Source organism: Dermochelys coriacea, chromosome 2 (genome assembly GCF_009764565.3).
Source record: "Dermochelys coriacea isolate rDerCor1 chromosome 2, rDerCor1.pri.v4, whole genome shotgun sequence".
NCBI classification, from domain to species: Eukaryota; Metazoa; Chordata; order Testudines; family Dermochelyidae; genus Dermochelys; species Dermochelys coriacea.
In genome coordinates, this window is record NC_050069.1 from 53,319,816 (window position 1) to 53,342,198 (window position 22,383).

At 43.2% G+C, this 22,383-nt stretch overlaps 1 protein-coding gene across 7 annotated transcripts in view; it reads left to right on the top strand.

Moving 5' to 3' along the window:
- ZNF704 (zinc finger protein 704) overlaps positions 1 to 22,383 on the top strand; it is a 168,104-nt gene that overhangs the window by 113,648 nt on the left and 32,073 nt on the right. For all 7 annotated transcript variants that reach the window (XM_043507680.1, XM_043507683.1, XM_038391756.2 and 4 more), the window contains exons 3-7: positions 5,063 to 5,166; positions 10,431 to 10,663; positions 13,030 to 13,130; positions 14,399 to 14,663; positions 19,140 to 19,244. In XM_043507680.1, the coding sequence (XP_043363615.1) occupies positions 5,063 to 5,166; positions 10,431 to 10,663; positions 13,030 to 13,130; positions 14,399 to 14,663; positions 19,140 to 19,244 (808 nt within the window). The remainder of the gene's footprint in view (positions 1 to 5,062; positions 5,167 to 10,430; positions 10,664 to 13,029; positions 13,131 to 14,398; positions 14,664 to 19,139; positions 19,245 to 22,383) is intronic.

Below are 22,383 nucleotides of genomic sequence, written 5' to 3' on the forward strand. Positions count from 1 at the left end.
ATCCAAACCAAGAGAGTTGTTTTGTTTTTTACATATGCGGTAGAACCTCGCTGAGCTGCATACTTTCAAATTCACACCAAAAATTAGTATCTCTCCCAAATGCCCAGCAAAAATGTAATAGCAAAGCCTTGTACTGAATTGATTATTTTAAAAATTAATTACCAGGAATTCATTATTTTAAAAATTAATGGCCAGTAAATTTACTAATGGGCTATGAAGTATAATAAACAATAGGAATTATAGTTGTCAAATTCAATGATCAAAGTGCATTTTGTGATTCATGAACCTTGTTTATTTATTGTGTGTGCACTTGCTGACTGATTTGCAAAGTCCAGTCATTGGCATTGGTTCACTAATGTGAATTTTTGGGTTCTCCCACCTAGATGTGAGTTTTCTCTCTTTGCTTTTTGATAGAGTTCCTCTGTGACAACTGAATTCACAGCTAGTGATGTTCAGTAGTTTTGTTTTGCTGCAGTCTGTTTTCAGAAATTTGTTTCCAATACCATTTAAATTTTCCTGATTGTCTGTCTCCTGAAGTAGTTTGGCAGAATGTAAATGGAAGTGCTATTTGAAGTATCCTGTAATATAAAGATAGCTACTTTTACAGCCACAAAAATGGAATAAGAGCTCTGCCCTGAATATATATCTATTCTAGAGGCCTGATTCATCCCTGCTAATGCAGGCAAACCATGCCTGTCTTAACAACCAGGGGACACTGTGCCCAGGCAGTTTTTGCACTGCTGCTTACTGAGAGGTTCTGCCAGGCAGATGGGTAGCTTTAAGTTGAAATTCAGGCTATATAGGAAACTCTCTGAATGAAGAAAAGGAGGACTTGTGGCACCTTAGAGACTAACCAGTTTATCTGAGCATAAGATTTTGTGAGCTACAGCTCACTTCATCGGATGCATTCAGTGGAAAATACAGTGGGGAGATTTATATACACAGAGAACATGAAACAATGGGTGTTACCATACACACTGTAAAGAGAGTGATCAGGTAAGGTGAGCTATCACCTGCAGGAGAGTGGGGGTGGGGACCTTTTGTAGTGATAATCAAGGTGGGCCATTTCCAGCAGTTGACAAGAACGTCTGAGGAACAGTGGGTGGGGGGGAGGATAAACATGGGGAAATAGTTCTACTTTGTGTAATGACCCATCCACTCCCAGTCTCTATTCAAGCCTAAGTTAATTGTACCCAGTTTGCAAATTAATTCCAATTCAGCAGGTCTCTCGTTGGAGTCTGTTTTTGAAGTTTTTTTGTTGAAGAATAGCCACTCTTAGGTCTGTAATCAAGTGACCAGAGAGATTGAAGTGTTCTCCGACTGGTTTTTGAATGTTATAATTCTTGACATCTCATTTGTGTCCATTTATTCTTTTACATAGAGACTGTCCAGTTTGGCCAATGTACATGGAAGAGGGGCATTGCTGGCACATGATGGCATATATCACATTGGTAGATGCGCAGGTGAACGAGCCTCTGATAGGTTGGCTGATGTGATTAGGCCCTATGATGGTGTTCCCTGAATAGATTCATTCTTTGAATGAAGTTGCCTGGGATTCTGCTGAGAATCAGCTATCCTCACTCTCCCTGCTACAGCAGGTTTTCCCCACTTTTGGGAAGATGCAAGCACACAGTAGGCCCCTTAGCTAGCTGTCACAACCCCTGCCCTGGTAAACTTACCATCCCCTGTGAACCCTTGTGCTACAGATCATTCTAGGGCTGAATCTAGCCCCACATTTTCAAAGTTTTTTTTTTTTATCTTAAAGCAGGTGGTTACTTGGTTGGTTGGTGAGTCTGTTCTGTAACCTAACCAGTCGTTTAAGCTAATGGCCAAGTGATGATAAAGTGAAAATAGTGTGTGTGTGTGTGTGTGTGTTGACTTAATAGAATTAAGCAGAAGTAACTAAAATAAAATCTGTCCCACTCAATTTTAGCTTTGAAATTAAAGAGTGCTTCCAGGTATCCTGTTACTCAGCTGAGAGTGCTGCTTATTTTACCTGCCCTACTTTTGCTTCTTTAGGCCTCAATCCAGAAAAGCACTTAGGCACATGAGTAGTTGAAATCACTGGGGTAACAGAGAGAGAGAGAGAGATTCGCATCTTTCATGCAAACCCATTTTCATTTCAGTATTTTTCCCTTTGATTTGGGCTGATTTGCTAAAAGTAGTCAACTTTAGTATACAGTAGATGATTGACACATGATCTGGTTCTTTTCTGATTCTCTGCTTGAGTAGTTTTGTTGCCATCTTCTAGTGTCCTGTGGACTAGGTAGGGTTGCCAGGTGTCCAGTTTTCGACTGGAATGCCCGGTTGAAAAGGGACCCTGGTGGCTCCAGTCAGCACCACTGACCAGGCCGTTAAAAGTCCGGTTGACAGTACTGCGGGTTTAACGCAGGCTAGCCCCTACCTGTCATGGCACTGCACTGTGCCCTGGGAGCGGCCAGCAGGTTGGCTCCTAGGTGGTGGGCGGGGGCACCAGCTCCTCACTCCCATTGGTCGGGAACTGCTGCCAGTGGGAACTGGGGGAGGGGGGCAGTGCCTGCGGGTGAGAGCAGCACACAGAGCCTCCTGGCCCTCCCCGCCTAGGAGCCAGACCTGCTGGCCGCTTCCAGGGGACAGTGCGGAGTCAGGACAGGCAGGGAGCCTGCCTTAGCCCTGCTGCACCACTGACCGGGAGCCACCCAAGGCAAGCCCATGCCCCTGCCCCAGCCCTGAGCCCCCCGAAACATGGAGCAAAGGAGAAGGACCTTGGAGTATTGGTTGATCATAGGATGACTATGAGCTGCCAATGTGATATGGCTGTGAAAAAAGCTAATGCGGTTTTGGGATGCATCAGGAGAGGCATTTCCAGTAGGGATAAGGAGGGTTTAGTACCATTATACAAGGCACTGGTGAGACCTCACCTAGAATACTGTGTGCAGTTCTGGTCTCCCATGTTTAAAAAGGATGAATTCAAACTGGAGCAGGTACAGAGAAGGGCTACTAGGATGATCCGAGGAATGGAAAACTTGTCTTATGAAAGGAGACTTAAGGAGCTTGGCTTGTTTAGCCTAACTAAAAGAAGGTTGAGGGGAGATAAGATTGCTCTCTATAAATATATCAGAGGAATAAATACAGGAAAGGGAGAGGAATTATTTAAGCTCAGCACCAATGTGGACACAAGAACAAATGGGTATAAACTGACCACCAGGAAGTTTAGACTTGAAATCAGATGAAGGTTTTTAACCATCAGAGGAGTGAAGTTTTGGAATAGCCTTCCAAGGGAAGCAGTGGGGGCAAAAGATCTATCTGGTTTTAAGAGTCTACTTTATAAGTTTATGGAGGAGATGGTATGATGGGATAATGGGATTTTGGTAAGTAATTGATCTTTAAATATTCAGGGTAAATAGGCCAAATCCCCTGAGATGGGATATTAGATGGATGGGATCTGAGTTACCCAGGAAAGAATTTTCTGTAGTATGTGGCTGGTGAATCTTGCCCATATGCTCAGGGTTTAGCTGATTGCCATATTTGGGGTCGGGAAGGAATTTTCCTCCAGGGCAGATTGGAGAGGCCCTGGAGGTTTTTCGCCTTCCTCTGTAGCATGGGGCATGGCTGACTTGAGGGAGGCTTCTCTGCTCCTTGAAGTCTTTAAACCATGATTTAAGGACTTCAATAGCTCAGACATGGGTGAGGTTTTCATAGGAGGGGGTGGGTGAGATTCTATGGCCTGCACTGTGCAGGAGGTCAGACTAGATGATCAGAATGGTCCCTTCTGACCTTAGTATCTATGAATCTATGGAGCCCCTTCTTGCACCCCCAGCCCTACCCCAGAGCCTACACCCCCAGCCGGAGCCCTCACCCCCTCCCACACCCCAACCCCCTGCCCCAACTTTGTAAAAATGAGTGAGGTATGGAAGAGCAAGCCACTGAGAAAGGGGGAATGTAGTGAGCGGGGCGGGGGGGCAAGGCCTCAGGGAAGGGGTGGGGAGGGCCTTGAGGAAGGGGCGTGACTGGGGTGCGATTGGAAAGTTGGCAACCCTAGGACTAGGTGTTGGATCATATTAAAGAAGTTCTGTATTAAAACCACAAATGAGTTTGATTCCCCATAGTTTAAATTCCAGGGTATTACTAATTAAGAGGTCTCTTGGTTTTACTATTTCTCTCCCTCTGTGTGTGAAACTTGCAAGCTGCTAATTGTGTTAGTACATCCTAAGACAGAGTCTGTTCTCAAAGCAATACTTTGTAACAACTACGACTCACAGAGAGAGAGAGAGAGAGACTCAAAGTGATACTTTGTAACAACAGAAACAGCACACCGAGACTCCCTGCCCTTTTGTTGTATTTATCTCTCTTTGTTAACAATTGTGATTAAAATAGAGATAGAGGATGTATGTGGATGGATGCTTGGTGTGGATAATAAATCCATGATCAGGGAGGTGCCAGCCTAGGAGTTCAGTATTGATTGGCCAAAGAATGTGCAGAGTGGAGACAACCAGAGGACCTCCGGAGGGCAGACTGGAATCCACCCAACAGCCTCAAGGGTGGGAGAACCGAAGAACAAGATAACATCTGGCAGCATTGAGCTGTCAGGAATGTGCCATCTGCTGATTGATTCAATAACAGCATGATGAAGCAATTCCCATAGACTGGCATAGGAATAAATTCCTATAAAAATGGTCTCTAGAAAGTGAGAATTTTGGGGTCTGATTCTGCAAACCAACTTCCAGGAGCATCAGATGAGCATCTGACAAGGCCCTGCTCCCTCCTTGTGTCCAGGCCACCTGGCCAGTGGCTTGGCACGAGCAACTCTAAGGCTGGTAACTATGATAACAACCTTGCTGAACCTGTGTGTGTGTGTATGAATGAATGTGTGAATAAATATGAAATTGAATGAATGTTATAGCTATAACTCACTGATTACTATGATTCTTTCTGTATTCACAATAAATGTGGCATTTTGCCTTTTCCCCTTTAATAAGATCCTGCTGGTTTTTATTTTATTGGTGTAACATAGGCCTACCATGAAACTGCTGAAAGAGTCATTTACTGAGATGTTTTCTGCCTTCCTTTCAATGTGTTTCAGAAAATCTTCAGAAGAACTGGACATGGATAAAGTGACAGCAGCTATGGTACTAACCAGTTTATCCACCAGCCCTTTGGTTCACAGCCCTCCTGTACGGCCCAATGGTAAACATACAACATAATACTCTGGGGGACTGTAAGAAGTGGTAGTAATACATTATACTGAGAATCTGAAAGTTACTTTTCCGTTTGTGGCAGGCACATAGCACACCTGAATAAATATAGGTTTCAGAGTAGCAGCCGTGTTAGTCTGTATTCGCAAAAAGAAAAGGAGTACTTGTGGCACCTTAGAGACTAACAAATTTATTAGAGCATAAGCTTTCGTGAGCTACAGCTCACTTCATCGGATGGGGATCCGATGAAGTGAGCTGTAGCTCACGAAAGCTTATGCTCTAATAAATTTGTTAGTCTCTAAGGTGCCACAAGTACTGAATAAATATGGTAGGGATAACGTATCCTACCTGCCCCAATAGTAGTAATTCAACTGGAAAAGAAAAATAGCTGCCCAGTTGTCCTGTTGTACCCATTGTAATTATCCACTAGGGGAGCTAGAGGCAAGCTTGAGGACTAGAGCATTCAGGTAAGTAAGGAGGAGCAGAATCCACCTCTGGAGGGGACTGTGATTTACTCTGTGTTTATACTGTGCCTAGGACAGTTGGGTCTCAACCTAGCAGAGGTCTCTAGGTGCTGTTGGAGAAAAGCCCATAAATGAGAATGTGGCTTCTGAGTGGCAGTGGAACTGCTCTGTCATCTGTAGCCCTAGCTCACCCCTTGCATGAGAGGAAAGACCAGAGGAGGATCAATACAGTGGTGGATCTTCTGACTGCCCTGAAACGTTAGTTCTCCAGAGTATCAGATTATTTTATGCATACACATGAAGTCAATATGGCAGTGATTTTCAGCCTTTTCCATACTATCCCCACCCACCCACATCTCCCTAATCAAGAGATAGCCAGGACCTATTCACATTTAGCAATATGAGAAGGCAGGATAATTGTGACCCCCCCCCCCCTCACCCCCAGGAGACCTGATTGCAACTTCAAGGCTGAAAAGCCATGTAGGAAGGTTCTGCATAAGTACAGGTCCCCCCCGACACAGTTCTAGTTGCCCAATCGGGGACTTCATTCTCATCCTGTTCATCTGTTTTCAGGATCATTTCTCTCAGACAACATGCAACCAAACTCATGAATCTCATAAATAGGGCCCTACCAAATTCATGGTCCATTTGGGTCAATTTCATGGTCAGAGGAGTTTAAAAATCATAAATTTCATGATTTCAGATATTTAAATCTGAAATTTTATGGTGTTGTAATTGTACGGTTCTGACCCAAAAAGGAGATGGGGGGGACACAAAGTTATTGTAGGGAGGGTTGCAGAACTGCTACCGTTACTTCTACGCTGTTGCTGGCAGTAGTGCTGCCTTGAGAGCTGGGAGGCCAGAGAGTGGCAGCTGCTGGCCGGGAGCCCAGTTCTGAAGGCAGAGCCGCCGCCAGCAGCAACACAGAAGTAAGGATGGCCTGGTATGATATTATCACCCTTACTTCTGCGCTGCTGCCTGCAGAGCAGGGTACCCAGGCAACCGCTGCCACTCTCTAGCCACCCAGCTCTGAAGTCAGCACAGAAGTAAGAGTGGCAATACCAGAATTCCCCTAAAATACCCTTGCAATCCCCCTGAAAATCCCTTTTGGGTCAGGACTCCCAATTTGAGAAATGCTGGTCACCACCGTGAAATCTGTATAGTATATGGTAAAAGCACACAAAAGACCAGATTTCACGGTCCGTGACAGGTTTTTCATGGCTGTGAATTTGGTAGGGCCCTACCAATAAGACACTTGATTACATGAACGCAAACAATTATGAAACAATTCATAAATCTGATAAGCAATTGGTATTTTCAACATCTGATAATGAAATTGATAAGAAAATGTCATTGATAGTTTGAGAGGGCTTGTAAGGGTTTAAAAATTTATAATATTATGTGGCAGAGATCCTGACGCTGTGATTCACTTGTTGGAGGTCCATGGAGAACTAGCCTGTCATGTGTGCTGGCTCTTCCTCCTGACTTCCAGCTGCTAACTATATATGAAATACTCTCCTACTGTAAACAAGTGCAGTAGTTGCAGCAGGGATATTAACTGGTCATGATTCGGTGGAGGAGGCTGTAGTGAGCCACAAAGCACTCTTTCTATTAAGATGGAGTCCACGCTTAGAAAAGGTCCGAGAAACCCTTGCTTTTGAGGTTTCATAAGAAAAGCTAATTCTTCATCTTTCATAAAAATGTTAATTTCCTTCACTCAGTATAACATGCCCACTGGCATGGGAATCTGTGTATCTAGGTACTTAGATAGCCCCCTCCCACCCTAGCATTTAAAAACAGAAATAACAAGAGAGCATCAGTGCATGCTCTCTAATAACTTTTGATTGATCAGCTATCTCAGTTGATAAGTTCTACTAAATTGTTGTTAATATGTACAAGATCATGGATAACTGAGTTTGATATTCATTCTGATGCGGTTTTGAGTGCTCTGTGATCTTTCTACATATACTGTTTGAATATTTGCTAAATACTGGAAAGATAAAATTAAAAGTTTTTATTAAAACATTTGCAAGAATGGTGGGCCAAATTCTGAAGTCCTTACTCAGGCAAAATTTATCACTGCTTCAATGAGAGTTTTGCCTGAGTGAGTCCTTAGAAAAGAGTAAGGATTTAATAATTTAAATTTGTTTTAGTATTGCTGGAATATACTAATATTATTTTGACATCAGTAATGTAATTTAGTAGTTATTGATTGTACATGGGCATTGTTTTTCCAAAATAGGAAGCAACTAGCACTGTAAGAAAAAAAGGAGTACTTGTGGCACCTTAGAGACTAACGAATTTATTTGAGCATAAGCTTTCGTGAGCTACAGCTCACTTCATCGGATTCATCAGAAGTGAGCTGTAACTCACGAAAACTTATGCTCAAATAAATTTGTTAGTCTCTAAGGTGCCACAAGTACTCCTTTTCTTTTTGCAGATACAAACTAACACAGCTGCTACTCTGAAACCTAGCATTGTAAGGAAATTTGTTACATTTTGCTTAGCAGGTTAACAACATTATTTTTAGCATTCATATTTAGGTTGGATTCTGCTCTATAGTAGAGTTGCTCTGGATTTATCTCTGTGTAAACTAGATCAGAATATGGCCCCTTTTTCCCACAAATCAGTAATATTAGGTCTGATTCTCATTTACAGTTAGCCCCATTTATACCACTCTGGCAATGTAAAGGGGCCATAAAGTGGAAGTAAATTACAATTATACTTATTTTAAGCCTCCTTTATGCTGCCAGATGTGTTAGTGTAAATGCAAATCAGGTCCACTGTATTTGTTTTCTTCTTGTCAACCTCATTTAGTCGTTTTCTTTTGTATATTACTTTTTTCAAAAATGTTTTTGATTAAATCTCCATCTCATTGAGGTAAAGGGAAGCTGTAAAACCAGAGAACACAAAGCACTGCCATAAATGTGTCAGAAAATTACATTTGAAAGCATGTTTCCTCCTTTGTTTTTCTGAACAAACAGCATTTTTAAATGGTGCTAAATTCACAAGTTGATACAAGATGTGCTGCTTAGCTTTGTCATGGGACTAAAGTGCAACTCATTCAAAAAACAGAAAAAAGGAGAAACACACAAGAATTCCTAAGTGCTGTAACCTCAAACTGAAATAGTTTTGCATTATGTTCTAATGTATTGTATTGTGCTTTGTCAGCGGTGAGCTAATTATTTGTACATTTTCAAAAGGAATTGTGGAACTCACTAACTTGCCCATGTTTTGCACTCTGACCCCGATCCTGCAAACACTTATGCACATAAGTGAGTGTAATTAAACATGAGCTTAATGTTTGCAGGATTGGGCCCTGTGTTGTGAGCAATGGATATTTTTAATAATTTCTCATGCTTTAGGACCTGATGCAAAACCCATGGAAGTCAGTGAAAAATTTCTGTTGACTTCAGTGGGTTTTGGATGAGGCTTTTGGTAACGAGTGAAGGAAATTATTCTTGTGCCTCTACTACCACCGAGAATGAGACTTGTGTGTGAAAAAGTGAGGAAGAGTTTGTGAAGGGCAGGAAACTGCAGGTACTGTCAGCTTTAGAAAAATTCCAGTCTCACATTTAATAGTGAATTTTATTATTTATTTGCTAAGCACTAGCAGAGTGCTTGGCACTGTAGGAGTGTGGGGGGGGAGGGGTACCTGCCCCAGGGCAGGTATTTCTAAATAAATAAACAAAGATCTGATACATAAACACACTGGCAGACCATGAGGTTGATGTTGGAGCAGTTTTGATTGTTTGGTGTTTTAACAGTAGGCTGATGACAACATTTTTACAGATATGAGTTAGTGTTTTGGGGCTATGTATGCCTCTTTTCGGGGTGGGGGTGTCTGAAATTACAAACCAAGGATTTATGCATACTCAGAAGTTTAAGATTGGGGAATGTATATAGCACATTTAGCATTTCTGCCAGTCAAAAGGAGGGGATTTGATTTTTTAATCTAATTTATTTTATCTATCAATTTGGGCCCTATTCAGGGAAAACATTCCTATGCATGATTGTAGTGAAACATATGCTTAAGTCGCACTGAAGTCAGTAGGTCTTAGGAATGCTCAAAATTAAGCATGTGCTTCAATGCTTTCCTGAATCAAGCACTCATCACCATGCTATATGACTGCTCCAGATATAGTTATATTCCAGAATAGTTTTTTGTCTCCCCGCTTCAGCTTTTTCTTTTCTAGAAAGGTTGTGTCAAGAGTGCAAAAGGTGGGGGCCCACAAGGATTTTAAAAATTAATACTGGCCACTCCAGGCTGGTATTAAACTCCCAAGGTCACAACTTCTCTCTGACCTTGGATGAGTAGATGCTGCCACCACCCAAGTGCAACCCCCCCCCCCCTTTTAGAACCCAGGAAGGAAGACTTGGGAATTCCTACCTGTGGGGGTACCCTCAAGCCCTTTCACCCCACCTTCCTGGGAAGAGCTGAGGAAAAAAAAAAAAAGGAAATTAGCTGTTGTCACCAGTCAATTAAACAAAATATGCACAAACCTTTTAGAGACACAAAAATCCAGTCCTGCCACCAAGAGGGACTTTATAGCTAACTGGCTGGCTGGGTGTCCATAAAAGGGAGCTGCTCCCCCCCCCCTTCATTTATCACAGGTGGGTTTTTTACTGAAACAAATTTTAGTAAGATCAATCTGTCTTCTTTGCAAACTGAGTTATCTGTCTTTTCTCTGCCTAAGGTAAACATGGTAACTGAGCACCAGATAAAAGCAAATGGATCTCCTTAGCTTTAACTCATGACATCTGTTAACTCCTGTTGTTGCTGTTCTTACAGAATCCTTGAATGGATCTTGGAAAGAAGGAGGATTTGTGCCTTCTAGTACCAGCAGTAGTGGATACTGGAGCTGGAGTGCACCCAGTGATCAGTCCAATCCATCCACCCCATCTCCACCTCTGTCTGCTGATAGCTTCAAACCCTTTCGAATGCCCTCTCAGCCTGATGATAGTATTGATGAAGCTGAAACCAGCAATCTCCTTTTTGATGAGCCCATCCCTAGGAAGAGAAAGGTTAGCTACACAGATACTCTCCATAGCCCTGTGCATGTGCTAGCCCATGCAGCATGTCCCCCCTAACTCCACCCCTCTGGCTAGTGCACATGCTGCGATCAGCATCTAGTGTTTGCTAGCAGATGTTGGGGACACACATAGCTCCTGCCCAAAGAAGCAGCAAGATGCTCCCTGAAGAGACCCCTGGCCACGCAGGAGATTTCTGCCCTGCTTTGGCAAATTCCTTTGGGTCAGGATGTAACAGGCAGCCTCTCCCTTTTCCCTTTTTGCCATCACAAGGCAGGATTTGGCCCTGTATTTCTAGTTCACTGAAAATGCTGGTAGCTTATCGGATGCCCTAATAAGGTGAAGCACTCAGAACAAACATGAGGGGAGAGCAGGGAGACAAACTGAATCTTTATAGTGTCATCAGGCCAAATTTATCCCTAGGGAAACTTCACTGAAATCAACCTCACTCTGCCAAGAAAGGATCCGTGTGGCCACTCACAACTAAATAAATGAAACTAAACCAAATGCTTTAATTTGGTATGTAACTCCCCTTCCCCCATCACTATGCCAGCAAGCAAAGTGCCTCTCTAGTAGAAGAAAACAAAGAGATGGCATTAGTCCAAGCTTTCTTCACTCCTAACACAGCAGGATAGATTTTACATAGCAAGATGAAAAAGAGCTTTGTGTGAGAAAGAGGAAAACAAGGTATTTATCCTTTCTTGGTGACTTCTTCTCTTGATCAGACCGAGAGCAATAATTGCCGCACCGCTGGCAGGATGAAGTTTTAATGATTGTTTTTAAACCCGATCAGATTTATCTTTTTGCTACAGGAGTTGCTCATTTGCTGTCCCACAATCACTCTTGCCTTGTTGAGACGTCTTTTGCGAGGGTGATATAAAATACTGTTCCCTGTTGCTAAATAAAAAAACAGTATGGAGAACACATTTGCTATGATAAATTAAAAGTTAGTTATTAAAATAAATCCAGAGATAACTGCGGTTGTGGGAGGACAGAGAGAGAAAAAGAAATGCTGTGGTTTTTTTTATTACCCAGTTAAAGCTGTGTTTGTCATTGTTCTGATTGTTCAACAATGATTAGGCAGATGTTTTTACAACGGCCATTCTTACTGTTTTGTTATTCATATTTTACATACCCTCCACAAACATTTTATACTTGATGGTCTGTTTTGGTGTTTTCAGTTTTTGGCCTGTACAACAAACATCAAATTTGTATAAGGAATGAATGATATTACATGGGGTTCACCTGTAGCAAATTCACTTTCTCCTATGTTTTCATTCTGCCCCTGACTAGTAATTGTCTGATTGTGACTTTGCACTTTGGAGAAAAATATTTATGATCTAACTACTGGTTTGTTAGTGCTGTCAGTCCACAAAGTCTAAATGTGAAAATGGAGTGATTGTTAACTTCACCAATTAGGACTAACAGAATGCCTAATCAGTTAGTGTCAAATTACTTCTGTTTCATGGAGTCACATCTTGGACAATGTCATGTATTCCACTTCCACCCCTCAAGAAAGTTGAATGTTACATTTTGCCATAAATTCAACCCATTCCCCACCAAATCACTTACTTATTTCTGAGTGGGAGGAGTTAAAAGCACTAAAGAATGATCAGGCAATTGCTTGACTATCTTAATATTCAGAACTCACTAATTTGGAGAAGCGAAAGTGCCTATAACAGTAAAACGGTTTCTATAGAAATGGACTATTCCATTGCCAGGGAAAGCAATAAATTCTTGAAAATTGGCAGGTTTCATGAGATCCAGTCTCAGGCTGACTGTTGCCTTTTTAACACACTGCCCTGTGTGTAGAGATGTGGGTGTGTCTCTATTTAAATTTAATTTTATCCAGTGTTTTGATTTATCATTCTACAAAGTTAGTGGGAGGTGGCTCTTTGTTATACTTAACATTATTTGTATTTGTGGCCTTATTTTCTTAGATGCTGAACACCCACCGTTCCTATGGAAGTCATTGGAAGCTGTGGGTATTAAGCTCCTTTGAAAATCAGGCCACTTATCCTTCACGTGTTCAAGAGCCAGATTCTGTTTTTTCATCCCATATAGCTTGACTGAAGTCAATGGGCTGCAAGGTCTTTAATTAGGGGTAGAATCTGGCCCTAAGTTTTCTTGCAAAATGATCCAGGAAGTATTGCAGGGGGATCCCAATTTCTGCTGTAGTTACACCAAGTGTAAATCCAGAGTAGCTCTATTGTATTCAGCAGAATTACAGCAGTGTAACTGACAGCAGAATATGGCCTGGTTTAGGATGGAGTAACATATAGTTATGGTGTATTACCTTTCATGTGAACATATGAATAATAGCATATTTTTTTAAACCTGTTTTTCTTATAACTTTTCAGAACTCTATGAAGGTAATGTTCAAATGCCTATGGAAAAACTGTGGAAAGGTACTGAGCTCAGCTGCAGGGATTCAGAAACACATCCGGACCATTCATCTTGGGTAAGAGGACAATCATTCTTTGAAGAGATTTGGTACTGACCCATTTTCAGATTCTTCAATGCTCACACAAGCAGGGCCAGATGGAGGCATAGGCACCCTGGATCAGCTTCTGGAGTCAAGTGATTACATCAGAATTTAAGGTGCCATTAAAAAACAAACTAACAAGCCCCTTCACTCCAGAAATGTGGCATGAGTGTAACAACACAGTGGTTTAAAAAAGGAGTCATTTTACCTACTTCTAAGTCCTAAACTCCTCACTTCCAACATTTTTGAAAACTCAGTCTGTACACTCAGAGTAAGGATATGTCTATACTACCCACCGGATCGGTGGGCAGCGATTGATCCAGTGGGGGTCGATTTATCATGTCTAGTCTAGACGCAATAAATCGACCCCCGAGCGGTCTCCCGTCGACTCCTGTACTCCATCGCTGCGAGAGGTGCAAGCAGAGTCGATGGGGCAGGCAGCAGTCGACTCACCACAGTGAAGACACTGCAGTGAGTAGGTCTAAGTACGTCACTTCAGCTACGTTATTCATGTAGCTGAAATTGCGTAACTTAGATCGATCCCCCCTAGTGTAGACCAGGCCTAAGTGAGGTAAATTTGGTGCAGTGACACAGTATATTCCATGTGCAACAAAGGGATTTAATCATTTTAAGTTGAAATCTCAACAGAACCTTTACTACAGATGAATGACTAATGCCTCCCCAATCCATTTTAGGGATTTCTAAGGCACCTCTTCTTCTAGCGTCAAAGTCCCATTCCAAGTTAGAGGAAGTGGCTTTCTTTACTAGTGGAAATACGACTAATGAAACTGATGACTGCCCACCTTTACTATCACTTCGACTAGTACGACAAATACACTGTATTTTCCATAGCCATACTTCACGAAGCACTTTACCGACATTAGCTATTTACCGCGAGGCAAGTATCTCAATTTATTGATGGGTAAATTGAGGCACAGAAGTTAAGTGATGGGTCCACGGTCAAAAAAATGAGTCATGACAGGGTCAAGAATGCCACGCGGAAGACTGACTTCTAGTCCCCTGCTCTAAATACTACACAAGACTTCTGCCAACCCCTTCCCTGCAAATGAATAAAATGTTTATATGATACACACATCACTCTTTATAAAAGTAAGCACAGCTGAAGCTTAAATGTTCATATATTTAATTTATTTGCTATGTATCTTGGACTTTAAAAATTAACCTTGAAATTCAACAATCTTGCCTTAGTATAGTAATATGTGTTTTGTCTTTTCTTGAATTAGACGTGTAGGAGAGTCTGACTACAGTGACGGAGAGGAAGATTTTTACTACACAGAGATCAGGCTCAACACAGACTCAGTGGCGGATGGCTTAAGCAGCCTTTCTCCAGTCTCTCCGTCTCTAGGATCTCCTCCTGCTCCTTTTCCCACCCAAGATGCAAACCGTCCTGAAACTTCATGTGCCAAAACTGAGACTAAATTGATGACACCTTTGAGCCGCTCAGCTCCTACCAATCTCTACCTCGTACACACAGATCATGCTTACCAGGTAAAGTCAGTGACGGTGAACTAACCTATTTAATAGAATTCAGTGATCACACACCTGCTTGAGTTTAACAACCAAAGCCCCTTTACATCAACTGGATAATGTTTTTTGTATAAGACACACACTGGGAGAGACTGGTACGGCCTGGCCCATATTGGATTTTTCTGCACACGTCCTAGTGGCTGCCAAAACATTTCTGATTTGTCTGTTGTGAGGTGGGCAGCTTTGCATACAAGTGGTTGAGCAGGAAAAATAAAAAGAAGACTATAATATGTACCGCTCTGACTGGTAATTCTTTACAAATGGCAGAAAAACCCAAGCAGATTCCAAGTTCTACTAGAGAACTTTCCAACTTAATTCAAACAGCATGTAAAAATGGGCTAGAAATGATTTTGAAAACTCTTGCTTTTAACATGCTTTGATCTCCTGGACACCATATAATTTCTAAGAAAAATATGGTCTTTGAAGTATTGGGGTCCATGGCCTGCTTATGGACATGAGAAATGAAATCTTACCACATGTAATAAATTTAATACTTTTTTTCATATATTGTGTGTGTATTTTGCAAAACTCAAAACCTTTGTTATGCATCTGCAAGCACCAAAGCAATATAATATACTCACTTGGATCTGATATCTAGTCTTTAGTGAGACCACCTCCAGCTGTACGTTAACTACAAGTAGAGCTCTACAAAAGTCATGGTCCATTTTGGTCAATTTCACAGTCACCCAGGGTTTTTAAAATAATAATTGTCATGATTCCAGCTATTTAAATCTGAAGTTTCACAGTACTGTAATTTGAAGGGTCCTGACCCATAAAGGAGTTGCGGGGGAGGAGGATGCAAGGTTATTGTAGGGGGGTTGCGGCACTACTACCCTTACTTCTATGCTGCTGCTGGTGGTGGCGCTGCCTTCATAGCTGGGCAGCTGGAGAGCGATGGCTGCTGGCCGGGATCCCAGCTCTGAAGGCAGCGCTGCTGCTAGCAGCAGTGCAGAAGTAAGGGTGGCGTGGTATGTATTGCCACCCCTACTTTTGCGCTGCTACTAGCGGGGCACTGCCTTTAGAGCTAGGTGCCTGTCTAACAGCCGCTGCTCTCCAGCCGCCCAGATCTGAAGGCAGCACAGAAGTAAGGGTGGCAGTACTGTGACCCCCCCCCGCAACTCCCTTTTGGGTCAAGACCCTCAATTTGAGAAATGCTGGTCTCCCCCATGAAATCTGTATAGTATTGGGTAAAAGCACACAAAAGACCAGATTTCACGGAGGGAGTCCAGATTTCACAGTCTGTGATGAGTTTTTCATGGCCGTGAATTTGGTAGGGTCCTAGGTATAAGATAATTGGAGGTAGGTTTGGTCAGTGCTTTGGGTTTTCCTTGGAGGTCTCTCATTAAAGTATTTTGGGAAATAGCAGTGATGATACCATTATCTGAGTGAGCATTGAACCAATGCTCCGGCATGGTGCTAATGGATACACCATCTTCCCTTCAAACAAATAGTTGTTAGCCACTTGATGCTGCTAATCTTGCCAATTGTCTTTGGGTTTCAAACATTCCTGTTTTAAGGAAAATTATTGCAGAGATTGTGATAAAGCAATTCCGGTATCATTGAGAGTTACCAGATTTCCTTGATAACTTTCAGTCAGGCTTTCATTATGGATATGACACAGAGACATTATTGACCTCATTGGCTGATGCCCTCTTATCACTAGATAAGATTGTGTGTTGGTGTTGATTCGTGTAGATCCATCAGCAGATTCTAATAGCAGCTAGTCACATACAGACCTTAGTTGCCTAGATATTGTTGTTCAGACAGTCCTGGTCCTTTCCCCTTTGAGAAATACCAGAGGTTGGCTTTAGACAGTGCTTATGTGTCCTGAGAACTATCTTGTGCAGAAGTCTGCAATATTCTAGTTTGTCATCTCTCCTGCTGAACGTGACTGTGAGTCTAGTGAGGGAGACACTCAGATACGGTGAGTGGCTGCAAACAAACATGATATTTTAAATTGATATTGACTGGTTGAAACAACTAAAGAATGCAAGAAAAGCTCACTTTTAAATGGTCTAAATGTAAAACAAGAACCTTGTGATGATAAAGGTTGATTCACAAGAGGCATAGGAAGCCAGTCCTAAAGGCAGCTACTCATTCACCCTGATAAGCAGAGAGGAACAACTTGTGAAATACTGACTTTATACAATAAGAAAGGAGTTAAGAAGATGTGTTGAAGGAAACCCCAAGTACCTCAGCAGAGCACATCTTTTAGCCAGGTTCCAACAGCCCATAGAGGAGGAGGCAGCTCAACAGAAAGATGCTCATTACAAATGTGATGAGCACATTATAAAACCTAGATGGAAGGAAAAGGAGTGGGCTGAGAGGACAATCGTGTTTTTCAAAATCTTAATTTAGCTTTATTTTTTCAATAACTGCCCTTTTATGCTGAGAATGATTTCATCCCACTGTTTTAAACAGGGAAAGCTGTTTTTCAGTATGTTTATTTTATAATTGCAGAATAACTACCTCATGTTGTTGATCATTAACCATTTTGGTATCTGAAATTTCTCTCCTTAGTAGTTTCAACCAGAAAGTAACATTACTTTAAAGTACTATCATTCTAGTTAAAGTTTTTGTTAGAATTGACCAGATGCTGGTTTTTAGAACTTTATATATATGGTGGGGAAGGGGGAACATACTTGCACATCTGGTAGTTGCGCTGAGGATTTAGATAGTTTTGGGAGGAAATTCTTAAAGAAATCCATTTTGTGAGAAAATCCAGCTTCCTAGAGATCCCCAGACATGCTTATTTAATTCTCCAGTTGTAAATAGAATGGCAAAGTATTTCCCTTATTTTTTTTTTTGTTAGCAGCAAGACTTTGTATTACACATAAAAGTGTGACTCCTCCTGCTATGCAATTGTGATATAGTAAAATATGGATTGTCTTTGTAATTACTCCCTGGCGACTTCTACGCCAAAAAAATTAAAAATTCTGTGCACAATATTTTAAAATTCTGCATATTTTATTTGTCAAAATAATACAATATAATCATGGCAGTTTCAATTGTGTTAGTAATTTATTTCAAAATACCTGTCAACAAATATGTCTGTCACAATACAGAAAACAATAAAAGATTCGGGAAACGTTTTTTGACGATTCCTTAGTAGGCATATTAATACTGAACTTTGAGTAATAATTCATTTAAACTACAATATAGAAATGTATTTGCCGCACCCCTCAGAAGCAGTGCAAAGGCTTTGGGGAGTCAGGGGTAATAGAGGAGCTGAGAGAGAAGGATGTAATTGCTAGGAAGGAGCCTGGGAGTGGTTGGGGGGACTATGGAACATGGGGTTTTTTTGCAGGGGGTTCTGGGGGGAAGGGATTGTTAGGGAGTTGGCGAGCCTCCCCCCTGCAGGCCCTGGCTGATCTCTAGACTCTCCCAAGCACATCTGCCCCTGTCCCCATGTGTCCTTCCTTCCCCCTACCCCCACATGTCCCTCCATCCCCTGTCCCATGTGGCCCTTCACCCCCTACTCAGCCCTGCTCCAGTCTGACTCCCCATTAGCTCTTCTGGTCTATGTACTCCCCCCACCCCCAAGCAGCCCCGTGTGTCCCCACTCTGTCTGTCCCTCCAGGCAAGGCGCTGTGAGGAACGCAGCCTCTGCTCTCTCCCTAGCAGCTGCTGACTGCTACGTCTGGTAGCAGTGAACTGGTTGCCTCTGTTCTGGCATAACAGCAGCCCCCGGTGGGTGAAAGGTGTAACTGCAGAGCCTCTTTGGCAGAATGTATTTTCTGTGGAGAAAAAAAAAATTCTGCAGGGCACATGAATTCCCCCTGGAGTATTGTAATGGAAAAGTTTTTACACCAAGTACATACAAGAGAAAAGTGCCAAAAAGAGGATAAGTATTTAGAAATTTGGTCACTTTTTTTGTGTACTCGGCGGAGTAAGTGAAAAGAAAAGGAGTGCTTGTGGCACCTTAGAGACTAACAAATTTAAAAAATGATGTCCATCTGTTTGCATTTGGAGAGGAAGATGATGTCGGAGTAAGTGAGAATCTTTTGCCTGTTTCTTTGAATATTAATCTGGTCCTGATGAAGTATATTAACGTTTTATTGTAACTTTGCCTTAATGAAAAGTTTCAAAAGAAAAAAAATTATATATGGATTTCTGAGTTCATACCTAGTATTGTTTGATATAAGACCTGAACTTTTAAAGGTTTCTTATAGAAGCCATTTCTCAGGAGAGCTATAGCCTTTTTTCTGCCCAATTAAATAATGATCGCATATAAAGACTTTGTTCTTTCTTTGTTGCCCTATTCATGTTTATCCCCACAGAGAACAAGGGTAGAATGCTTGTCACAGCAAACATTGTGGAATTATTTTGAGCTGCTGAAAACCTGGCTGATTTGCAGTTTCAAAGAGCAAAAGATCTTGTTGCAATGCTTTGGAAGAGGAGCACTTCTTTTTATTGGAATATTTTCTTTTTAAACAGGCTACTCCTCCAGTGAACATTCCAGGGTCAACAAAATTCACTCCAAATGGCCGTAGCTTTAGCATCTCTTGGCAGTCCCCTCCAGTTACCTTCACGGGCATTCCGGTAAGTGGACGATGAACAAAGATGGTACCTAACCAATGGAAAGTTTTAAAACTTACCAGTAATGCTCTTATGATTGAAATTAAATGTGACAGAGATACAGAAAAACAGATAAATTCCCACAGGTCCTGATTCTCCTCTTACACCAGCGGTTCTCAAACTATAGGTTGGGACCCCAAAGTGGCTTGTGATCCCTTTTTAATGGAGTTTCCAGGGCTGGCATTAGACTTGCTGGGGCCCGGGGCCAAAGTCCGAGCCCCCACCGCCCAGAGCCAAAACCAAAGCCTGAGCCCCACCACCTGGGGCAAAAGCCCAAGGGCTTCAGCCCTGGGTGGCAGGGCTCAGGTTACAGGCCTCTGCCTGGGACTGAAGCTTTTGGGCTTTGGCTTTAGCCCTCCCACCTGGGGCTGCAGGACTCCAGCAGGCTCAGGCTTTGGTCCCCCCTCCTGGGATCATGTAGTAACTTTTGTTGTCAGAAGGGGATCGTGGTACAATGAAGTTTGAGAACCCAAGTGTTATATACTACATTGGGAGTAACTACATGTAAGTCAATTTACAATCTCTAAATAATTAGAGAATTGGGTCTGTAGTATATTTTTAAAACTATCTGATTACAAAAGAATGAACTGGGTAGCTAGAGAGTCTGTAAAATCTTCTACATTTGCCATTGCATGTGTCCATTGTTTATATTCCTAAAGGATTAATTATAAAACTAGAGGAAATCAGAAATTTGATCATTCTCCTAGAAGGCTTATTAGAAAGGTATTTATGTTTTAAAGAATCTAGCAGAGGTGTTGATGTCCAAAAGATACTCTTGGGGGAATTCTGTACCACTGCACATGAACAGAATTCATTCCCCCGCAGATTCCTTCGCTTCCCTGCAGAAAAAATGACTTTCTGACAGGGAAGCAAAGGGAAGCTGCAAGAGCAGTCATGGTACAACATTTCAGGCAGCCAGAGCAGCTCACAGAGAGTTAAATCACTGCAGGGCTGGGGACACCCCAGTCAGTCGCTTCTACCCTGAGCCAGGATCAGCTGCTAGTCCTGGCTGGGAGGAGAGGCTGGGGCTGTGTCAGATCCACCCCCAGAAACCTCCCCCAGCTGCAGGAAACTCAGCTTCCTGCCCCATCACTCCTCAGCTGTGGGGAGGAGGTGTCACGCTACGGGGAGCTGCTCCCCCATCCACCCAAGCCCTGTGCATCTGGACCTCCCATACACAGACACCCCTGCCAAGCCTCACCTGGTACATCCAGAACCCCACCCCCACTGAACTTCAACCGCTGCACCAACCCCCACCCCTGCACCCAGACCACCTTCACTGAGCACCTGCACTCAAACCCCCACCCTGAGCCCCCAAATCCAGACTCCCACACCATTGATTGCCAACTAGCTGCACCCAGACCACCCCCCCAACCAAGCCCCACTCCTCCAGCACACACACCTGGCTGAGACCCCCACACCCGGACCCCTCCGCTGAGCCCCAACACCCTGGAAGTTCCTGCAGAATCCCATTGCCCCTGTACCTGGAAGCCCCTCAATGAGCCTCTGTGCATCCAGATCCCGCCCCCCCTCACCACTGAGCTGCCTGCACCTATATTGTCCCACACAGAATCCTCTCACCCCACACCCGGATCCCCTCACACTGAGCCCCTCCACACTTAGATCCTGTCTGGTTGAGCCTATCTGCCCGGCTCCTGGTGCAGAGGGGCATGGCCCCAGGGTGTTTCTGGGGCAGGGCCAGGCCTTGTGCTGTACCAGCGTCTGGTGCAGCCTCACCACTGAGTCCGTGTCCGGGGGGGAGGACTGCAGGGTGAACCTCCACCTTCGTGCAGCCAGTGGCCTGTGCTCCCCACTGCTACATTGGAGCCTCCACATTTATTTATTGATAAATAAAACTTGTAGAATTTTAAAATATTGTGCATGTAATTTTTAATGTGTTGGCACAGAATGTCCTCAGGAGTAAATAGAGCACTGCAAATCCTGAACAAATGAAAGAAAAGAATTGGCCTAACAAAACTGATGTATTTTTAAGTCATGATTGTAGCCTCAGATATATGCATGTAACTTCCGTTGATTTCACTAGGGAAAATTTTGCCTTTATATTGAAAATATGTACTTAGTATGTATTGAAATTATTTGTTAATGGTGGAGTATTAGATTTCAAGATCAACTTTGACAAGGATTATAAGATACTCACAGGGACTTGTGGTGAAAGTAAATGGAAATTTTGCTTGAGTAAGGACTGTTGAATCAGGCCTTTTGCTTAATTATAGAGAAACTTTCCATAATCCCATCCACTTTCCACAATCCCATCCAAATAAAATACAGTGACTCTCACTTAACGTTGTAGTTATGTTCCTGCAACATGCGACTTCAAGTGAAACGACGTTAAGCAAATCCAATTTCCCCATAAGAATGAATGTAAATGGGGGGTTAGGTTCCAGGGAAATTTTTCTTGCAGTACAGTACAATAGTTGGGAGGTGCCCCCTCCTTACCCCACACAGGCACAGCCCACTGGCACTGGAGACAATGAGGCAGGCAAGGAGGCTGAAGGTGCTGTAGGCTAGGAGAAGCACGTTGTGCAGCAGCAGTGGCAGCTTCCCCTACCCTGCAAGCACTAGGGGCGAGGAGCTCAACCCTCGGCCCGCCCACTCCACACTTTCCCTCAAGCCCCCACCCTTTCCCTCCGCATGCCACATCCTCACTCCCTCCCCTGCCCATGGCAATCAGCTGGCTTGTGATATTCAGGGGGCAGGAGGGTGAGGGGAGGAGCGAGGACTCAGCATGCAGCCTCCCCCCCCCTTCCCTGCCTGCGGCAATCAGCTGGTTGGCGGCATTCGGGAGGGAGGGGGAGCCTGCGCGCCGAGTCCTCGCTCCTCCCCTCTCCCTCCTGAATGCTGTAAGCCAGCTGATGGCCACGGACAGGAGGCGGGGGGAAGAGGGGGAAGGCCCTGATCCGCGGGGTCTGCCAGCGGGCTGGGGGAACTGTTAGGGGGGCTGACAGCTGTGGACAAAGCAAAGCAGGCAGCCAAATGACATTATAGCAAAGCATTGCACAACTTTAAATGGAGCACATTCTGTAATTGAGCAGAGACGTAAGATCGAAACAATGTTAAGCAAGAGGACATTAAGTGGGGAGTT